Source organism: Thunnus albacares, chromosome 7 (genome assembly GCF_914725855.1).
Source record: "Thunnus albacares chromosome 7, fThuAlb1.1, whole genome shotgun sequence".
In the NCBI taxonomy this organism is placed as follows: Eukaryota; Metazoa; Chordata; class Actinopteri; order Scombriformes; family Scombridae; genus Thunnus; species Thunnus albacares.
In genome coordinates this window covers 24,283,914-24,301,975 of record NC_058112.1, presented here as the reverse complement: position 1 = coordinate 24,301,975, position 18,062 = coordinate 24,283,914, and the positions used below count along the sequence as shown (strand labels likewise).

Sequence of the window (18,062 nt, the reverse complement as noted above, 5' to 3'; positions counted from 1 at the left end):
TGTGAGATTTGCACATTTAGAAACTGCACATAATGGCTCTTTTGTTGCAAACCATCAGTATGACCATTCCTGTTTTTATACAAATCAATTTAGTCACATTTAACTAAACAAAACACTCATTTAATGTTTTTTTCTCCTCGACTCCAACAGTTTTCCATAACGTCTTCAAAGCCAAATAAGAGCACATCTTTAAAAAGCATCTTAAAACTCACTTGTTTTTATTTTATGGGTTGGACACTTTAAGGTCCCCTCCAGACATGTTTTAAGACTTCAATCACCTTGTTAAAAAACTTTAAAATGTTCTCCTTCTCCTTTATTGAAAAATCTGTAATCTATGACTTTGTTAATATTGTTCATTTCAAAAGTTTAACTGCTGCACAGAGATTAAAAAAGAAAAAAAATCCTCCTTTTAGCAAATGAAATCAGTCTGCTAGTGCCAACTCTAACTGGAAACATCTTACCGAGGAAACAATAAGAAAAACACATTTTTGAGTGGAGGTGGACTTTAATTAGTACTTTATACATAAATATACAACGTTTTCTTGCTTTCTTACTGAGAACAAAATATAAAGTGGTGTTTTAATGGCCTTGAAATGAAAAATCTTGTAAACTTATTCCTCATCCTGCCATGAGGAGGCGCTGTGACGTGACCAGTCAGCACGCAGTGACGCAGAGGCTTTGCTCACGTGTGAGTTATTCATCTGTATTGATGCCAGATCAGCCTGCTGTCTGCTTCTGACTCTCTGTGTGTTGTATGTTCTCAGGTCGTCCACTGGTGCCTGAATGCATCACAGGGAGGAGTGAAGTTATTAACCTATAGACTGACACAGGAGAGAGAGCACACACACACACACACACATACACACACACACTGAAAGATGTCTGGGACACCGACCGCATCTGCGACTCTGCCGTCCGCAAAAATGAAAAAGGACGAGTCTTTTCTGGGGAAATTAGGAGGGACCTTGGCTCGGAAGAAAAAGTCTAAAGAAGGTAAGCCATTCAGAGGATCTTTTCTGTTCTTGATGTGAGTGTAACATTAATGAAATGCCACCATTTGTTCCCCTTGTGTGTTTCTGTCCATGGTGCTGCAATCACATGATGCTCTATTCAAATATTCTCCTCTGGGACATCAGCTTAATAATAGACTGTACACATGATTTACAACAGTTATAGTGCTTCCCTGGTACTCAGTTTATCTTGACTCTATGGTTTTATATTTCTTTGATATAATAAACCAATCTGAGTCTATGTTAAGCTCAGTTTTAGTTCAGTAATTAACAGAATTTGAGCTATATTGTAGTTCTGATATGTTTTAATGCCTCTATAATGGTAAGAAACACTTCCGAGTGAGTGTAGGACAAGACAAAGCCTCATAGGACTCCACAGGCATTTAACATGAGGTAATAAACATAAATAGATCAGTCAGTCAGTGACCGGTGACAGGAATGCAAGGTTATTAAGATAAATCTGTAAGAGGATTACTGTGCTCACTTTCTTCAGAAAATCAAAACACTATTAATCTTTAACTTGCTGTGGTTTTTCCAATTGTTTAACAAACTATTTCCTGCCTTCTCGCTGCCCAGTCACTGTCTGGTAAAAGGGACAGCTGCAAGCTTTAACGCCTCAGTGTGTATTATGTTTGTGAGTGTGTGTATGTGTGTGTGTGTGTGTGCTCTCTCTCAGCCATGTGTTTGTGTTTAATCTCCATTAAAGGAGGTCCACCAGCAGCAGGACAGACATATTAATTGTTTAGGAGCCTCATTAAGTTCCAGACATCACCTGTAAAAGTCAGAGGTTTCCACACACACAAATTTCAGATTTCTTTATCAAAGTGTTCAAGTTTTCACAGTTTAGCCTTTTAAAACTGATTGGATAGTCATTATTAGTCATTACTCATGCTCTGCAGCCGAACACTGTTAAAACTCAGACATTTATTTAAAAATTCCAGTTTTCTAAAGATACCAAATAAGCCAAAAGTTGTGGATGTGTGTATGAATTTATGCAAAATACATATAGAATATCATATTAATGGATCGGTGCAGCCACAGAAAGTGTGAAGTCATGAGTTTGATTATTTGAAACATCCCAAAGCTTAAATAAAAAGCTGCTACAAAACGTATATATGATACTGTCTGACAAAGTGGAATAAGGTGATTATTCCAACCTTAAAGCCACTTAAGGTGAATTTAAAAGGGTAAATATTAAAAGGTTAAACAGAACAACCTGCAGACAGCTCAGCCCTGTAAATTAATTCAATGATAACTGAGAGGTTGAGTCCTGGTGTTGAATTTGATGATGAAATTAGAAAACTTTCACATGTCCGGAGGGGATCTTTAAACTTGTGCTTAAAAGCCTCATAATAACCTGCTCCAGTGAGCTATTAGCTGTTAGCTCAATATAACTTCATCCAGACTTAGCCTGGTCCAGTATTTCTTAAACATTTCTTGCCTGTGAGCCTGTTTTAGATCCCAGAATAGTCAATGACCACGGCAGTTAAAGAGTTGCAAGGCTATAATTTAAATGTTAGCATGTGTACTTTTTTATTAGCCTGGAGGGAGGGACATTTAATTGATTATTTAGGCATTAGGATACACCTGTATTCCAAACAAATCTGCACCAATGCAACAAAAATGATACATTTTTTTGTGTGAACTGGTTGACACACTATTTGTCATTTTTCAAGCATAAATGCCAATTATTCACTGGTTCTATGCAGCAGTGAGGATTTGCTGATTTTCTTCGTCGTACAGTATATGATAGTTAATCGAATATATTTGGGATTGGGACTGTTGGTTGGACAAAACGAGCAATCTAAAGACGTCACCAAAGGCGCTGATGAATTGTGATGAGCATTTTGGTGTCTTTTTGGTTTCATAGACAAATTTTTACTTGAGAAAACAATAGGTAGAGCCATGTAGAATGAAAATAAGTCTTAGTTGCGGCCCTAAATCCAACATTAATATTAGAGATCTTCCATGACTCACATCTGCTAATCAAGGGACCAGACATGTGGTCCAAACTGTAAGGTTGGGACATTCTGGTCTACACTTTAGTGTATGTAGAGGAGGTAAAAACCCGTCCCACGCATCACTTATGAGTCATACTGACAAAAAACATTATCTGCTCCTCTAGTTGTCAACCTCAACTTATCTACAAAGATCCCTGATAGTCTCAGACCTCTAAGTCATGCTGAAGGTAATGAATTCAGCACTGCTGGCTGAATGAATCCCAGGAAACCACAACTACTTTGAATGCTGCTTGTGAGACCACAGTGCCCCTTTGTGGTCAAAGTGGATTAAAGCTCAGATAATGCACAGGACAGTTAAAACAATTAAAACAGCAGAAGATCTTCGATAGACTTAGAAATCATCATAACAGAAGAAAGGTGAGGAAGTGAGAGGTTTAGTCCTGCAAACGGAGCACAGCTTGTGGCCTCACATGCTGCTTTTGTGGTTTTCTGTTACAGTACTACTGGGTGTGGTACACTATAGTATATGCTCTAAGGGGAACACCCAAGAGAGATGAGCTGCCAGTGGAAAAGTTGATTCACTTTTGCTGAATAATCATTATAAGAGCAGTTGGATTGTTCCTTTTAAGAAAGAGACTCATGGTTTATGAAACTGTGTTGACACTCCTTAGCAACTGTGCATACATGTTTTAGTACTTAAAGCATCTTCTTCCTCCTCTTGTATTAGAAACGGGATGAAAATAGTTACTTCAGTCTATTCAACAGGACATAAAATAACATGGGTTTTTTTTTTACACAGACCAGATGCTTGTATTTGCAGACATAGCTCTTAAAGATACTGGCTTCTTTTGTACGTCCTGATAAACTAAAAGGAAGTCTGCATTTCTCTGACAAGGCAAAGGTCTCACTGTCAGCAACAGGCAGTGCTGTTATAATAACAGTTTAGCAAAAAACATGTTTTATCTTTATAAGGACCAAGAGGATGAGTGTCATGTCACATCCTGACCCTTTAGAGTGAGGAGTATTTACACTCTGAGAATATAAAATATAACTTAAATACAGGTTGCTCTAGGATGGATGCTGATAATAGTAAGTATAGTAATAGTAAGTATGTTTTTCTATCCCATGTTTATTGTTGCTCTTTCACTTTTTTCCATATGTTGCTTATGTTATTGTTGCTCCTGTCACATAACTATCAATTAGAGATGGAGATCAAATTACACATTAATTAAGTTATTGTGCATACACCTAAAAAAAGATCTCCTATAACTGAAAGGAAGAAGTGCTATTTGTGTAGCTAAAGCCTGATAACGTTTGTTCCTCTGTAGCACAGAGCTCCATTGTTGCTCCAAAACTATTAAAAAGACATAAAAGAGTGACACTGATGTGTTGACCATGTAACAGTCTGCTTCATTACGATGAACATGGACACTGTAGTTTATTCTGAGTGGATCCCACAGACGCGTCCTGCTGACATAAATACTCACTAGAGCACCAAATGTGTATTAATCCACAGTTGAAAATAGTCCCCAGTAAATGCACAGTGTACTCCTCTTTTGAGTAACATTTGCTTAAAACTACAGTATCCAGCTGTTTTAGGAAATTACTGAGGATTTTTGAAAAGTAACTAAAGTAAAATAACACATAAACCTGTTTTAAAGTAGCTAAATGTAAGAGAGTAATAAGAGCCGCACTAACGTTGTTGGTTCTGGTCTTTTCATGGGATTTGCTGACATACAGTGATAAAAATATAGAGTGTTGTCCTTTAAACCAACACCACAGTAAATACAGTATTTAATTTATTGTAATGTCTCTGATTCGATTAATCGATTGGTTGATCAATAGAAAATTTATCAGCAACCATTTTGATAATCAACTAATAATTTGTCATTTTTTTCACGCAAAAATGTCAAACATCCTCCGATTTCAGCGTCGCAGATGTGAGGATTTGCTGCTTTTGTGTGTCATATACGTTTATCAAAATTGCTCTCGTTTTGGAGTAAATGGTTTGATAGAACAAAACGTGAAGATGAAGAAGAAAAAGTATAAAAGGCATTTTTCACTATTTTCTTACTTACTTTATAGACTAAACGATTAATCAGTTACTTAAGAAAATAATATTATCTGTTATTTGTAGCCATAGTAGCTAATATATTACTTGTCAAATCAAGTCAGTTATATTTATGTAACTCAAAATCACAATTTGTCTCAGTAGGCATTACAATCAGAACAACATTCATCACCTTCGATTTGGATGAGGAAAAACTCAAAAAGCCTTTAGCATAGGGCTGACTTTAACAGGCAAAAATAAACAAATAATTATGGGAAGAGCTCAGGAGGAGAAATAGAAGCTGTATCCCTCTTTCAAAACAGACATACCTGCATTACAAAACATACAGAAGTAGAAAAACTGAATAATGAGTAAATAATGTGTAATATGAAGTAAGTATTAGATGTAATAAGTTTCATGGTTAATAACTGCTGAAGGATCCTTGTGGGACATACTCAGAGACGCTGTCATCTCCTGGCTGCCGTTACTCACCGGAGCCTGTGTCGGTGTAAATAACCAGCGCTATATTTAAGATCCAGTCTGTCTTCTCCATACTGCCGCATTATTTATATCTTCCCCCCCTGTGCCACAGTAAACCGCCCCCCCCCCCCCTCCCTCGGGAGCAGTGGAACCAGCCGATAGGAGGTCGATTTCAATCAGCGTTACGCTGTTGTTTATGTTGCGGACTGATTATACTTCTGTACCCTCTAAAGCAAAAGAAATCTGAGCATATGTTGCTGCTGTATGTCCTTTTGCATAATGGTTTGTAATACCACAGAGGAGCTTTTTATGTGAATTTGTGTAATGAAGCTAGCATAAGATAAATGTTCCTGACTGCAGGCTTTGGTTTTTATTGAATTAGTGTAATTCTGTTAAGAGGAATACAGTCACCGCCTGATTGAGTATCCGCTGCAGCAAAACATATTAAAGGCTCCGTTGAGAGGGTAGAGTTATTCACTGAAACAAGTCTATTCTCTTTTATTACTGTGAAATTACTTGACTGTAGCTAATTTAAACAGTCAGTTATGATTGGTAAGACAACAAAACCATTAACTGGGTATTTTTGGTATGAGCAAATACTCTTTTGAGGGCTGAAACAGCATGCTGCATGCATTTATACGAATATTAAATCAGATCATATCTAGTTCACATATTACCCGTCATAGATCAGTGCAGTCTGTCCTGTGTCCACTGTTTACCGGCTCAGAGGTTACTGGTACGATAGGGTCGCTTTGGTGCTTTTACGTCCAGTATGGTGCCTCCTTCCTGTCCCGCACACACACACACACACATACATACAACACACACACACACCAATCTGCGTCTCCGGTAACTGGACCGCAGAGGTGGGGTGGAGGGTTGTGACAGAAATAAACACGTGATGACGCCCCTGCCACTGCTCAGTCCCACCGACTACGATTCACACACACACATATACACACACACACATACAGTACATACGCTCCTACGTTTTCTACCTTCGCTTGCTTCCGTCGGGTGGAAATCCAGAGTTTTATAAGTGGGGACATGGCAGGGCTGCTGTGTGGGACCAAGAGGAAGAAACAAGGTAATTTGTTTTAAATGTTGAGTTTTAAGGAACTTGCAAGTGGAAATGGGGAAGCAGGACCTGCTACCTTAGTGAACTGTAGATTAATATTGTGCCGGTTGTTGTGAGAGGTCAAAAACATGGAAGTAGTTACTGTAAAATGTGTACTGAACATTATAGAGTTGAATGTGTATCTTTGAGAGGATTACAGTTAAATTTCTGGACTGTATTGTATAGTTTTACCATTTTACACAGATTTTACTCGGAAGTGCTGAAGCTCTGTCCAGCTCGGTCCAGAGCAGCAGCAATGCCGTCAGATGTACGGATGGACTAGTGGAGAGGAAGCAGCACAATTATGGTGAAATGCAGCAAGCCTGCTCTGTAATTACAACACAAACTGCTGATCTGTAGTGAGATTCAGGCCCTCGGTAACTCACTGCCTCGAGCCGACACTCAGCTCTGATGAGAAGCCTGAATCAGATAGGAAATCTGTGGGGACCCCTCCTCCCGGGCCAATTTTGCATATCCTCTTTTTGCAAATGCTTTGAAGCTGTGGTTTCTTTTAGATTATATGATAAATACAAAGGCTTTTTTTCCTCTGTTTCCAATGAGAAAAATCTATTTCACATGTTTTTTAATGTGAAAAATGATTGAAGTACAGCCTTTTCTTCAGTTTCCACCTTCACCTCGGTTGTCCTCGCAGGCTTTATAAATAGCAAAGTCAATGAAATGACAGATCTTAAGACCATTGATTGTGGTCCAGCCTGTTGCAGGTCCTACAAATTGAAAAGCAGGACGATAAAAGCAACGTGGCCATTAGAGGAGGGAAAAGCCTCTAATCCCCGGAGTATCCTGTCATAAGTGAAAGGATCTCAGCAGAAATTGATTTTTTTTCCCAACTCCGACTCAAACTGCACATTAGTTTACTTTTTTGTGTGTCTTGCCACCTTTAATCAACTTTAATGTCCCAGTTTATGTGAAATTCTGCCAAGATAAATGCTAAAATAATTAAACGTTTGTGGAAGTTGTTGATGTAAATCTGTAGTAGAAATGACTGGAGAAAAGTGAGGAAGTGACAGACATGTGACAGCTCTGGCAACTGTAAAAAAAAAAACCCTGTATAAACATTTGTCATAAGCTGTCTGAGCAGTTTGGTTATCACAGTTTGATAACAACATCCGCTTGTACTCATGTTGCAGAAGAACGAATAGACGGAATAGTCTTTTTAGTGAACATGTATTTTATTATATGGAATTTCGATTATTCTGGCTGCGTCAGTGTTGATAACTGTTATTATCTGAACTGGGTTCATTAATATTCGCCAATGATTCCTAGCATTTGAGCCCTCCTGCGTGAAATACGAAGGTTAAAAACAAAATTTTAGACAAATTGACTTTCTGAGCCTGTAAACGCACTATATCACCCTTCAGTTCATTCTCTGACTATCTTTATAAATAAAAAAAACAACAAATGACTAAAAGTAAGTAAGTTAATCATAATAATGATAACAGACCGTATTTCTGTAGCGCAATTCATGCATAAAATTAAACAGTGTTTTACATAAAAGCAAAAAAATATGACATTTATGATCAAATATGATACATTTAATTAAAGAAAAGCTCAAATAAAATAGTAAGTTGGTAAATAAATAGAAATATGAAAATAATAATAAAATAATAGGAAAAACTAGTATTAAAAATGTGTCTTAAGATTGAATGGAAAAAGTTGTCTAAAGATTTGGACTCCTGGAAAATTTACTGACACTAAATACAAAAACATGGTGGGATGAAGAAAGTAGGAGTTGTAGAAGAGAAGCAGTTCCAACAAACTGACACTAAACCGAGACCACATTCCCCCCACAGGGTTTTTTTGTGGTGACTGTTCACTAAGACTGTTATCAGTAACACTGTGCTTCAACTGCCGAGCTTTTACTTTCTAATTTCCTTCTTCTTTCGTGTCTGTCCTTTCACTTACTTATGAGCAGGACTTTCAATTGAAAGTATTTTGCTGTTACTATATTTTATTGAGTTAATTGTTTTTTTGCTTTTTTTGTGTGTTGTTTTTGTCTCACTAGTGAGTGATCTCCACGAGGAGGGGAAGAATGCCATCAATGCTCCCATGCTTCCCTCAGGGACAGACATCCATCCAGAGGACACACTGCTGGGTATATACGCGCACATGCACTTATAAAAAAAACTTTTAGTTAGATCAGGAACCACTTCTCTTATATTTAGTGGTTGAAAACAAAGCTTTTGCCTGAATGTGCTGGTTAATTTATGACTGGAGGTTTATAGCTGACTGAAGCTACATTTTCAATATTTTCAACTTCTCAAAGCTGAGTTTTTTGCAGCTGACTGTCAGATTACTAAGGTCACCAAAGGGGAATATGAGTGTAACATGTGTTGACTAATGGGGACTTTGGTGTGACAGCGGAGGAGCAGGAAATGAATGTGGGTGGGGGACGTCTATATCTCCCATCACCATCTGAATCGCTGTAACTGTAGATTTGTGCTCATGTAAGACGAAAAATATGTCTGGATCCAAAGGTGGAGATAATAAATGTGTAGGAAATGAAATGGGAAATTTGAGTGTCACTTTAAACATCCGCTCACATTATCTTCATCAGAGGAAAACGCAGAGAGATACATGATCAACCCAACATCGCGGGAATGTCCTAAATTTAAAGATCTACAGAAGGTGGGTTCATGTTTCTTCAGCAGACATTATGATATCTCTTCAGTATAATTAAGGCAATTTGATTGTCTTATATTCTGTTTGTCCAGGTCCTGATCGACTGGATCAACAGTGAGTTGGAGGAAGACCGGATCATAGTCAAAGACCTGGAGGAGGATTGCTATGATGGACAAGTGCTTCAGAAGTTATTTGGTAAGAAACTTGTTTACTGGCATCACAGCCCTCACAACATGTTTAGGAATGATTTGTGCATTCAGCTACCTCAACTGGTCATGTGCCAGTATCAAAATTATCAGTATTAGTAGTGGTATAAAGTAGTGACTGTATTGTATTGACAGTATTGACCCTGCCTACAGCCGTATTAAACTGTTGTTTGGGGTGCCTTGTTGGCCAACCATAAAACCATAAACCATAACCATAAAATCTCCAGTTCACATCTGCCTGAAGATCTTTGATGCATGTCATTCCCCATCTCTCTCTCTCTCTCTCTCTCTCTGTCTTCTAATTTCCTGTCATCTCTGTACTGTCAGTTTCAAATAAAGGCATAAAATGCTCCCCCAAAATAATTATTTAATACATAAATAAGTGTTCATATCCTCTCATTGAAGCCTGATGAAAGTTCATGACAGAAACATTGTATTTTCAATATATTACTTGGAGTATTAGTAAATTGGCAGATGTACCTATCTTGCCTAAAATGACTTGTGTATGCAGTACACATCTTGAATTAGTATTAAAACATACTTTAATAATGGCTTCTGGTAAACATAGTTCACTCACAACATTTCTTTTATTTTGAAACACATTTTTAAATGAAAAACTGTGAAATTAAAAACCTTCAGGGCCATAAATATCCATCTCATCCTTATTACACATCAAAATATATCAGTCATATATCATATTAGCAGTGTTATTGCTTAGTCCGGTGTTCACCATGAAAAATGTGTGTTCACTATTGTGCTGCTGTCTAGTGAAGCTCCTGTGTCCTTGGTCTGTTCAGGGCTTCCCCCTTGTGTCTGTTATTTGTTACAGCAGGTTGTAAACATTCCTTTTTAGATGACACCGATACACCATATGCACGAAACTACTATCCTCTCTAACGTGTCTTAGTGGTTGTTTGTTGGGGAGGGATGCTCTTACAATTTTTTTTATACCATCTCGCTCTTATATGTATCTATGTATGAGTTGCTATGTTGAAAAAAGAGTGTAATGGTTCTGCAACAGTAATCAGGATAAAAGTTATACCAAATTTGCTATTTTTAATGGCATATAGAGTATTTTTAGGGATTGTCTGTTACACATGTGTCTGTAGTTAGCAGTTTGTTTTATTTCTTGTGCTCCATCACCACTGACTGTCTTACAAAGAACATATTTTTCAGTCATGTAGATTCTATTTTCTCTTTCTTGACTGATTCACTGAATTTTTTTTTTTTTGTAATCAGAGGCAAAAGGCTGCCTCTGTTCCCCTCAGCTTTCTCTCCCATTTATTGTCCCCATTGTAAAACACCAACTAATTATTCCAGTCTGACAAAATGTGCCCTCATGCGTCAAATATGTACAAGAAAAAAAATCAAGAACTTGCACATTGATTCTACAAAAGCTGGCTGATGCGAAATAGGTCACATTTGTTGCCGAAGTGTCAAGAATAACAATTAAAGCACGCAGCAGGAAACATTTTGTACAGCGATGTGTGATTTCTTGCTTTCTGCTGAAGTCTTTTTTAGTTTTCTCACTTCTTTATCACTTTGGCACTGTATGTAATCTCTGTCTTTTATTGCATCAGCGCCCGTTTCGAATTTCCTTTTTTTATCAGTGTTGCTGGCTTCTTTTTTTTTTTTTGTAATATTTGAACCCACGCACCCACAAGATAAGCCTGCCAAATCCTCTTCCTTACTTTTTCTTCCTTTGCAAGTCATCTTTGTTGTCTGCAGCGACCACATTTGTACATTTTCAAGATCATCACGTTCTTATTTTCCAAAGAACAGAACTCACACTGAAGCAGGCACTGAGAGAACATTTTGTTGTGCACTTTTTGGTTTGAAACACATTTGTTTTTATGTAAATAAACGTTGCTTTTTTCATCAGTTGACCTAATTTTGATTTCTCCGCCTTTTTTTAAAATCTGAGTATCATTTCCTCTCATTTTTTTCAGCTCATGCCTGTGAAGCAAGCTACTATGACACAATACTGCTGCATGATGCAATTTGTCATGATTGTATGTGTCTTTATTGACATGCTGTAATTTTATCTCCTCTTTCTCCTGTTGTTAACAGAAAAGTTATCGGGCAGGAAGCTGAACGTGGCCGAGGTGACCCAGTCGGAGATCGGCCAGAAGCAGAAGCTTCAGACGGTTTTGGAGGCCGTTAACGAACTTCTGCGGCCTCATGGCTGGACCATCGAGTGGAGCGTGGACAGTGAGTTCATGACTTCTGTGAATCACTGCCTAACACATAATCAATTACTTAATTTGCATTATAAATAGAGAGTACTTAATCTTGTAAAGAGTTTTGAGAAACTCTACAAACATAAGGATTTCCCAACGGAGCTAATGGCAGAGTTGTATTAATTGACGGTTCATTAAATGCTCATTTGCAGCTTTTTCATTTTTCTTCTGTCTGTGAAGAAGCACTGACTGTCACCTTTTATCTTTGGGAAATTGCTCACGTCATTATGTTAGCTTGCTGTGTGAAACAGCTGAAAATCTCTTTATGATTTAATGTTACAGCTATCCATTCAAAGAACCTGGTGGCTATCGTCTATCTGCTGGTGGCTCTCGCCATGCATTTCCAGGCCCCCATCAGACTGCCTGAGCATGTCTCTGTACAGTTGGTGGTAATCAAGGTAAGACGCCCCCTCAAGCTCACACAATGGTGGTATTAATCGTCATTATGTGTGTATATATTATCAGTTTATGGCTAAATTAAATATGTTCCTGTCATCTTTTGTTTTTTTCTTTGTCTTGGCTTGTCTCATGCAGTAACTGAGACATTTTGATTTTGTTTGAGCAGAAACGAGAGGGCATCCTGCAGACTGCTGTAGTGACCAAGGAGCTGACGAGCACCACAGAGTAGGAGCTGATACAGTTTCCTTAATAATTTTACCCATAATAGTCCTCTTCTCATTTCACTTGTCAGTTTTAATAACAGTTCAGTATTAATAATAATATTTAACATAAGACTTAACAAATCTGAACAAAGAACTATAAACTGAATAGTTTTTCTTATTTTATCTCATTCTTTTGTTTTTCAGAATGATGCTGGGAAGATTTGGTGAGTTCTTGCCACTATTATAGAAATGTCCTTTTCTTTTGTTTGTTTCTATATTTATCTGCTTAAATTAATAGTGAAACTTTTATAGGGAAATACACTTATTCACTTTCTTGTTGAGAGTTAGATGAGAAGATCTAAACGACTCTCATGTCCGTACATGAAATATGAAGCTGGAGTCCAAAAAACCTACTAATACGTGACATCTCATTTGTTTAATCCGTTTACAAAAAAATGTGAAAATGACAAGATGCAGTTTTATGGTTATTCAGTTGAGGAGAGGAAGTCAATGCTAATACCACCATATTGTACAGATTTGTATCAATGTCTGTTTTTTGTTAGGATTAAACAAACAAGATATACTATAATGTGTTAATTAGTGGGCTTTAGATGTGCTGGTAGGCAGATTATTTGACCTGTTTCCCCTTGTTTCCAGTCTTTAAATTAAGCTAAGCTAAGCTAACCAGCTGCTGGCCGAAGCTGTATGTTTACTGGACAGACATGAGAGTCGTATTGATCTTATCATATTTCGCAATATGTCAAAATTTTCATAACCTTTGAATTCTTTCTTCTTTATAACAGAGAGGGATGCATTCGACACTTTGCTGGATCATGCACCTGACAAGCTCAACGTGGTAAAAACGGTAAAGATACTTTTTCTTTGCTTGGAAAGTATAATCACTTGAAATGGGATCTTTTTAAAAAAAAAAAAAAAAAAAACATATAAAACAATTTAATAATGTTTAATTTCCTGTTACCAGTCGCTCATCACCTTTGTGAACAAACACCTGAACAAGTTGAACCTGGAGGTTACTGAGCTGGAATCTCAGGTAATTATTATTATTATGAATCAGTAAAATTATCATAAGTAGTATACGTGTTATGTAAGAGCTTTTCATCTTCTCATCTTCCTTCTATTTGGGTACGTTACATCTCGGATTTTCATTTTTAAATAGATATAATCCAATCTGATCTACTTATGCAGTTTTAATATTGAATGTGCTGTAACTTAATCTGCTGTTTGTGTGTGTGTGTTTATTCAGTTTGCTGATGGAGTGTACCTCATATTGTTGATGGGGCTGTTAGAAGACTACTTTGTTCCTCTGTACAACTTCTTCCTCACCCCTGAGAGTTTCGAACAGAAGGTGATTTCAGTCTCAAAAAGAGAAATTTGTTGGTTAATATGCAGATTTATTAGCAGTTTACTGACTTTATGTATTTCTCCCCACTCAGGTCCACAATGTGGCGTTTGCCTTTGAGCTGATGCAGGATGGAGGCTTGAAGAAACCCAAAGCCAGACCAGAAGGTAAGAGGATCAGATGAAAGACATAAAAAGTGAATTTCCCAGAGGAGATTTTATGGAGGCTGACTGAGATTATGGCTCTCTTGCACTGACGAGACCACTTTAAAAAGCTTTGTTGAATGGTTGATGTGCCACAGCAGCAGTCATATTAAAGGTTGACCAGTAGATGGAAACCTTGTCTTACCTTTAAACTCTAAAACTGGATGGATGGCGCTGAGTTAATTCAGCCCTGAGCTGCACTTTGTTGTATAATTTGAATAACCCTTATCAGAATGTAGCAGCTCATCCATAAAGGATTAAAATAGCACTTCAATTTTATAGTTGACCCCTCATACTCTGCATACTTCCTGTAGAGTTATAAATATTATTACAAAAAAGACAAAGTGGGGAAATTGTCTTTCAAAATGTAATTTAATACTGATGACTGATCACCCACTTAAAATGTAATCAGTATTTTATTCCATTTAAGAACTCTATTTAATTACAGTTTCTGGTCAGTCCCTTTAATCCATAAACTATGAATGAATTCATTTTTATTATTGTGTTATTCTCAGCACACGAGCTTACATGTCATCACAAATTGATTTAAGCCAGAACCAAAATGTTGCATAAATACATTTTCAAACAATCCTACAAAAAAGTTAAAAAAAAAAATAAAGAAAAGCAATGATTTGGAAGTAAGGATTTATTTGATTTATTTGTGGTAATTTAACATTCAGACTGTTACCATTCTGTACAAATAGAGCACATCTTAGTTTAGAGCCATAAATACCTGTTCAAACATCTCAACACTACATGTCTAATCATATTTATTGAACTGTACAGTTAAGTACTCTCTTGTTAAGAGTTATATAATTCTCGAAGCTACTGTGCTTATGCTTTACCTCTGTATCTTTTTCAATGTCTGTATTCACATTTTGTTCCACATTGTCATGCTCTACAGTATATATTATATGCCAAGTCCAATATCCATATATTCTACAACTTACTGCACTGCACACACTTTTGCATTTTCTCTTTCTTTGCTTATTTTCTTTTGCCTAAATTTGCTCTTTGAATGTTCTTATTTTTAGAAAAAAATATATTTTTAGTATTTTCTCTATTGTATTATACTTGCACTTGCACAGTCTATGAAGATGGTAGCTCCGCATTTTACTGCAGAATTTTTTATGAGACAAATAAATGTTAAAATCTTGAGCCATAAGTACAGGAGATTTTCAAGATGTGTAAATATTATTTCTTTCTTTGCTGCGTTAATGCAAATGCTTTCCCCTCATCAAACATTTTCCTGACTAAGCCAAAAAGGAAACACTTTTTCCCTCCTAAAAACTACAATTTTTGCAGTAATTGGAAACATTATAGCTATTATCTTCATAGCTGCATAACTGCACTCCTACCACAGCACATGAGTTCTGATTAGCACATTGTTTGCTCAGGTTTGTGCACATCTGCAAGTTCATTATAGAAATGAAAGCAGAGATTCCAAAGCAGTCAATGATATCAACAGTGTCACGCAACAGGGAAATAGAGACTGTAAGAAGCTTAAGGCATCCTGGTTTAAAGGGTGATGCAATGGTACTGATGTAACAAAATGGTGTTTGGCTGGAATCACTTAACAAAGACCTAGTTGTGATGAGAAATTACAGCAAGGAAATAAGCACACATGTAGTACACTGTGATGCTGACAAAAAGAGCAGATGATATATTTGTGGCTTTGAATCCTTCCTGAGAAGAATACATCACGTGATAATCATTTGCAAATTCTTAGAAGCTATTTTAAGCTTGTTTCAGTTTCCAAAAATCACAAATAACCTTTTGAAGTGAAGTCATCCAACAGCAATCATGATTTTATGGTAGCATGGCCCATTTGTTTGTTGCTTCAGTGTTCCTAGAGGAAGGCGTTTTTCCCAGCCTGATAGCATTTTGTTTTTGCAGATGTCAAAGGTCTAATTTTTTTTCCTGAAACAACTGTAGCCACACTTCAGCTGCTAATGATCTCTTCTCTCTTCTTTGATGTTATTTTTTTACAGATGTTGTCAACCTGAACCTCAAGTCCACCCTCAGAGTCCTCTACAACCTCTTCACCAACTACAAAAACTCTGAGTGACTTCTCCCAGTTTCACTCCTGATATTTCTCTGAAAACTGCCCTGTGCCTGTGCTGATATTATGCATTACAGTCTGGACACTGGAGGAGACTGACTGGGACTGAAAGTCATCATAATGTGGGACTTAAAGAGACCCAGGGGGAGTAGCCTGAAAACGGCTCTGAATGTTAGTATTTAATCTTCCCCAAATGTCAGTATTTATTTATTCCTTCCTTCAAATGTTAACTGCAACCTAGGAAACCCTGCACCCTTTAGCCTGCATTTGAATATACAGTCGTCACTGGAAAAATGTATGAGGGCAGAATGTTAAAACTGATTACCCTCCACCGCAGAATATTTAAGAAAGCTGGAAATGCTGGATATTATATATTATCTAAAATTGTATGAACATTAAAGGAATAGTGTGACATTTTGGGAACTATTATTTGCTTTCTTGCCAAGAGTTAGGTGAGGTCCATGCCTCTCTTTATGCTAAATACCAAGTCTTACAGCCACCAGCTTAGTATAAAGAACAGAAACAGGGAAATAACTTGTCTGGCTCTGTCCGAAGGTAACAATATCCACCTATCAGCACCTTTAAGGCTCACTAATTAGCACTTTATATCTTTGTTGTTTAGTTTGTACAAAAACTAAAGTGTAAAAAATGCAGCATAGAAGCAGTGAAGTTGAGAAAAAAGGGGTTAAAGTTTTCTGGCTGGACAACAAACCACGCAGCAGTTAGAGAGGTTGTAGTACCTGTATTTTATTCCTTTACAGGCTGATTATTTTACCCCCAAGATGTCATTGTCACAGAACCTACATGTTACTTAAAAAATGTTGATACTGCACACATTTCACCTTTGAATAATCCTCACAGAATGGTGAAATGCATTATCTACCCACAACATGTGTTCCTTCAGCCCTTTTACTAATCTGTTTTAGAAAACGAACATCATTTTTATTGTTTACAGCACATGATTTATGGAAATTACAATTAACTACATTTAAACATGTGATTTAAAGGTAGCTAACCACATCAAATCACATGAATTCCACTAGAGTCAAAAGCTAAGATGGCGGTTACTGCTGGATTTAGCTGCTGTCTCCTTCATTCATGCAGAATAACAAACAGAATCACCAAAATGTAGAGCTAGCTGTTGAGATTACAGCTAGGCTTAGCTCCCCTAGCCGATATGTTAGCTATGTCACCTCTTTCTTTAGCTAGTTGGTTGTTTCTCCCCGACAGAGTGTAGTTAAGTGTGACAGTGGCTTCAACACTATAATAGTTTGGTTTTTAGGTTTCTGCTATTTTAAAAAGCTGTTTTCTCTGAAATTATACATGTCTCAGGCAATTTTATACAGTTAAACATGTCTTTGTAGGACAGAGCTGTCGTTGCTCCTGTTTCTAGTCTTTAAGCAAAGCTAACAAATTGTAGCTTCATAATTGCTGGACAGATATAACAGTGCCAATCTTTCTTGACAAGAAAGCGAATAAGTGGATTTCTCAAAATTTTTAAACTGTTCCTTTAAGAAACTTGAAAATGCTGTTTATTATTATATATTATCTGAAAATACTTTGTATATTCTTACTATAGCTTTATATAATCACTTTTCTTGACAGCCGAAAGACCTGTGAATGGTTCTTGTTTACTCTGCACAACAAAACTCAAGCCATATTTAAAAGCTGATGTTGTTGCCTCCTGCTTTAAGTGCGGCATGCTCTCTGGAGAGCCCCAGTCAGAGTATATTCGTATTGACCTGCCTTTCAGACGAGTCCCAGAGGACGCCTGGACCTCTCACTGCTCTCCTGAAGCAGAGCTGGCCCCAGGGTGCCACCTGGAGACCTGCATAGATGTACAGTACGCGACTGCTCATGCATTTTAGAGCCCAGCTGAATTATTGAGAGTGGATGAGTCAATCTAGACTGCACTGGCACTGGATAGCTCACCCCTGTCAAGAAATAAATGCCTTGAATCAAACAGAATGAGAATTTCATTTTATCTCTTACTAGTTAGATTTGCCTCGGCTTTTGAGCAAGATTGGCTTTGGAACAGCCAATTCCTGCAATTTGGGTTTAGCTAAAGGAATTATGGGTTTATTTTCGGCCTTTATTTTCTTGTCTCATTCCTTTGTTGCTATGGTAACCT

At 37.2% G+C, this 18,062-nt stretch overlaps 1 protein-coding gene across 2 annotated transcripts; it reads left to right on the top strand.

Annotated features, from left to right (window-relative positions):
- Window positions 1–741: 741 nt before the first annotated feature.
- parvb (parvin, beta) lies at window positions 742–17,880 on the top strand. Of its 2 annotated transcripts, none has more exons than XM_044356566.1 (13): window positions 742–993; window positions 8,642–8,731; window positions 9,194–9,264; window positions 9,351–9,453; window positions 11,535–11,675; window positions 11,987–12,102; window positions 12,270–12,328; window positions 12,511–12,530; window positions 13,110–13,171; window positions 13,289–13,357; window positions 13,571–13,672; window positions 13,761–13,833; window positions 15,861–17,880. In XM_044356566.1, exons 1-13 carry the CDS (start codon window positions 879–881, stop codon window positions 15,935–15,937), a joined length of 1,098 nt encoding a protein of 365 aa, XP_044212501.1. In that variant the 5' UTR covers window positions 742–878; the 3' UTR covers window positions 15,938–17,880. The 2 variants fall into 2 exon arrangements, with proteins under 2 accessions (XP_044212501.1, XP_044212502.1); XM_044356567.1 differs by lacking the exon at window positions 742–993 and adding an exon at window positions 6,453–6,588.
- The last annotated feature ends 182 nt before the right edge of the window (window positions 17,881–18,062 follow it).

Bases quoted from the DNA above. Each gene is read 5' to 3' on its own strand.
- parvb (XM_044356566.1), top strand. From the start codon at position 879: ATGTCTGGGACACCGACCGCATCTGCGACTCTGCCGTCCGCAAAAATG. The intron at 12,531-13,109 runs GTGAGTTCTTGC...TCTTTATAACAG, and splicing joins AATGATGCTGGGAAGATTTG to AGAGGGATGCATTCGACACT. The intron at 13,358-13,570 runs GTAATTATTATT...GTGTTTATTCAG, and splicing joins TTACTGAGCTGGAATCTCAG to TTTGCTGATGGAGTGTACCT.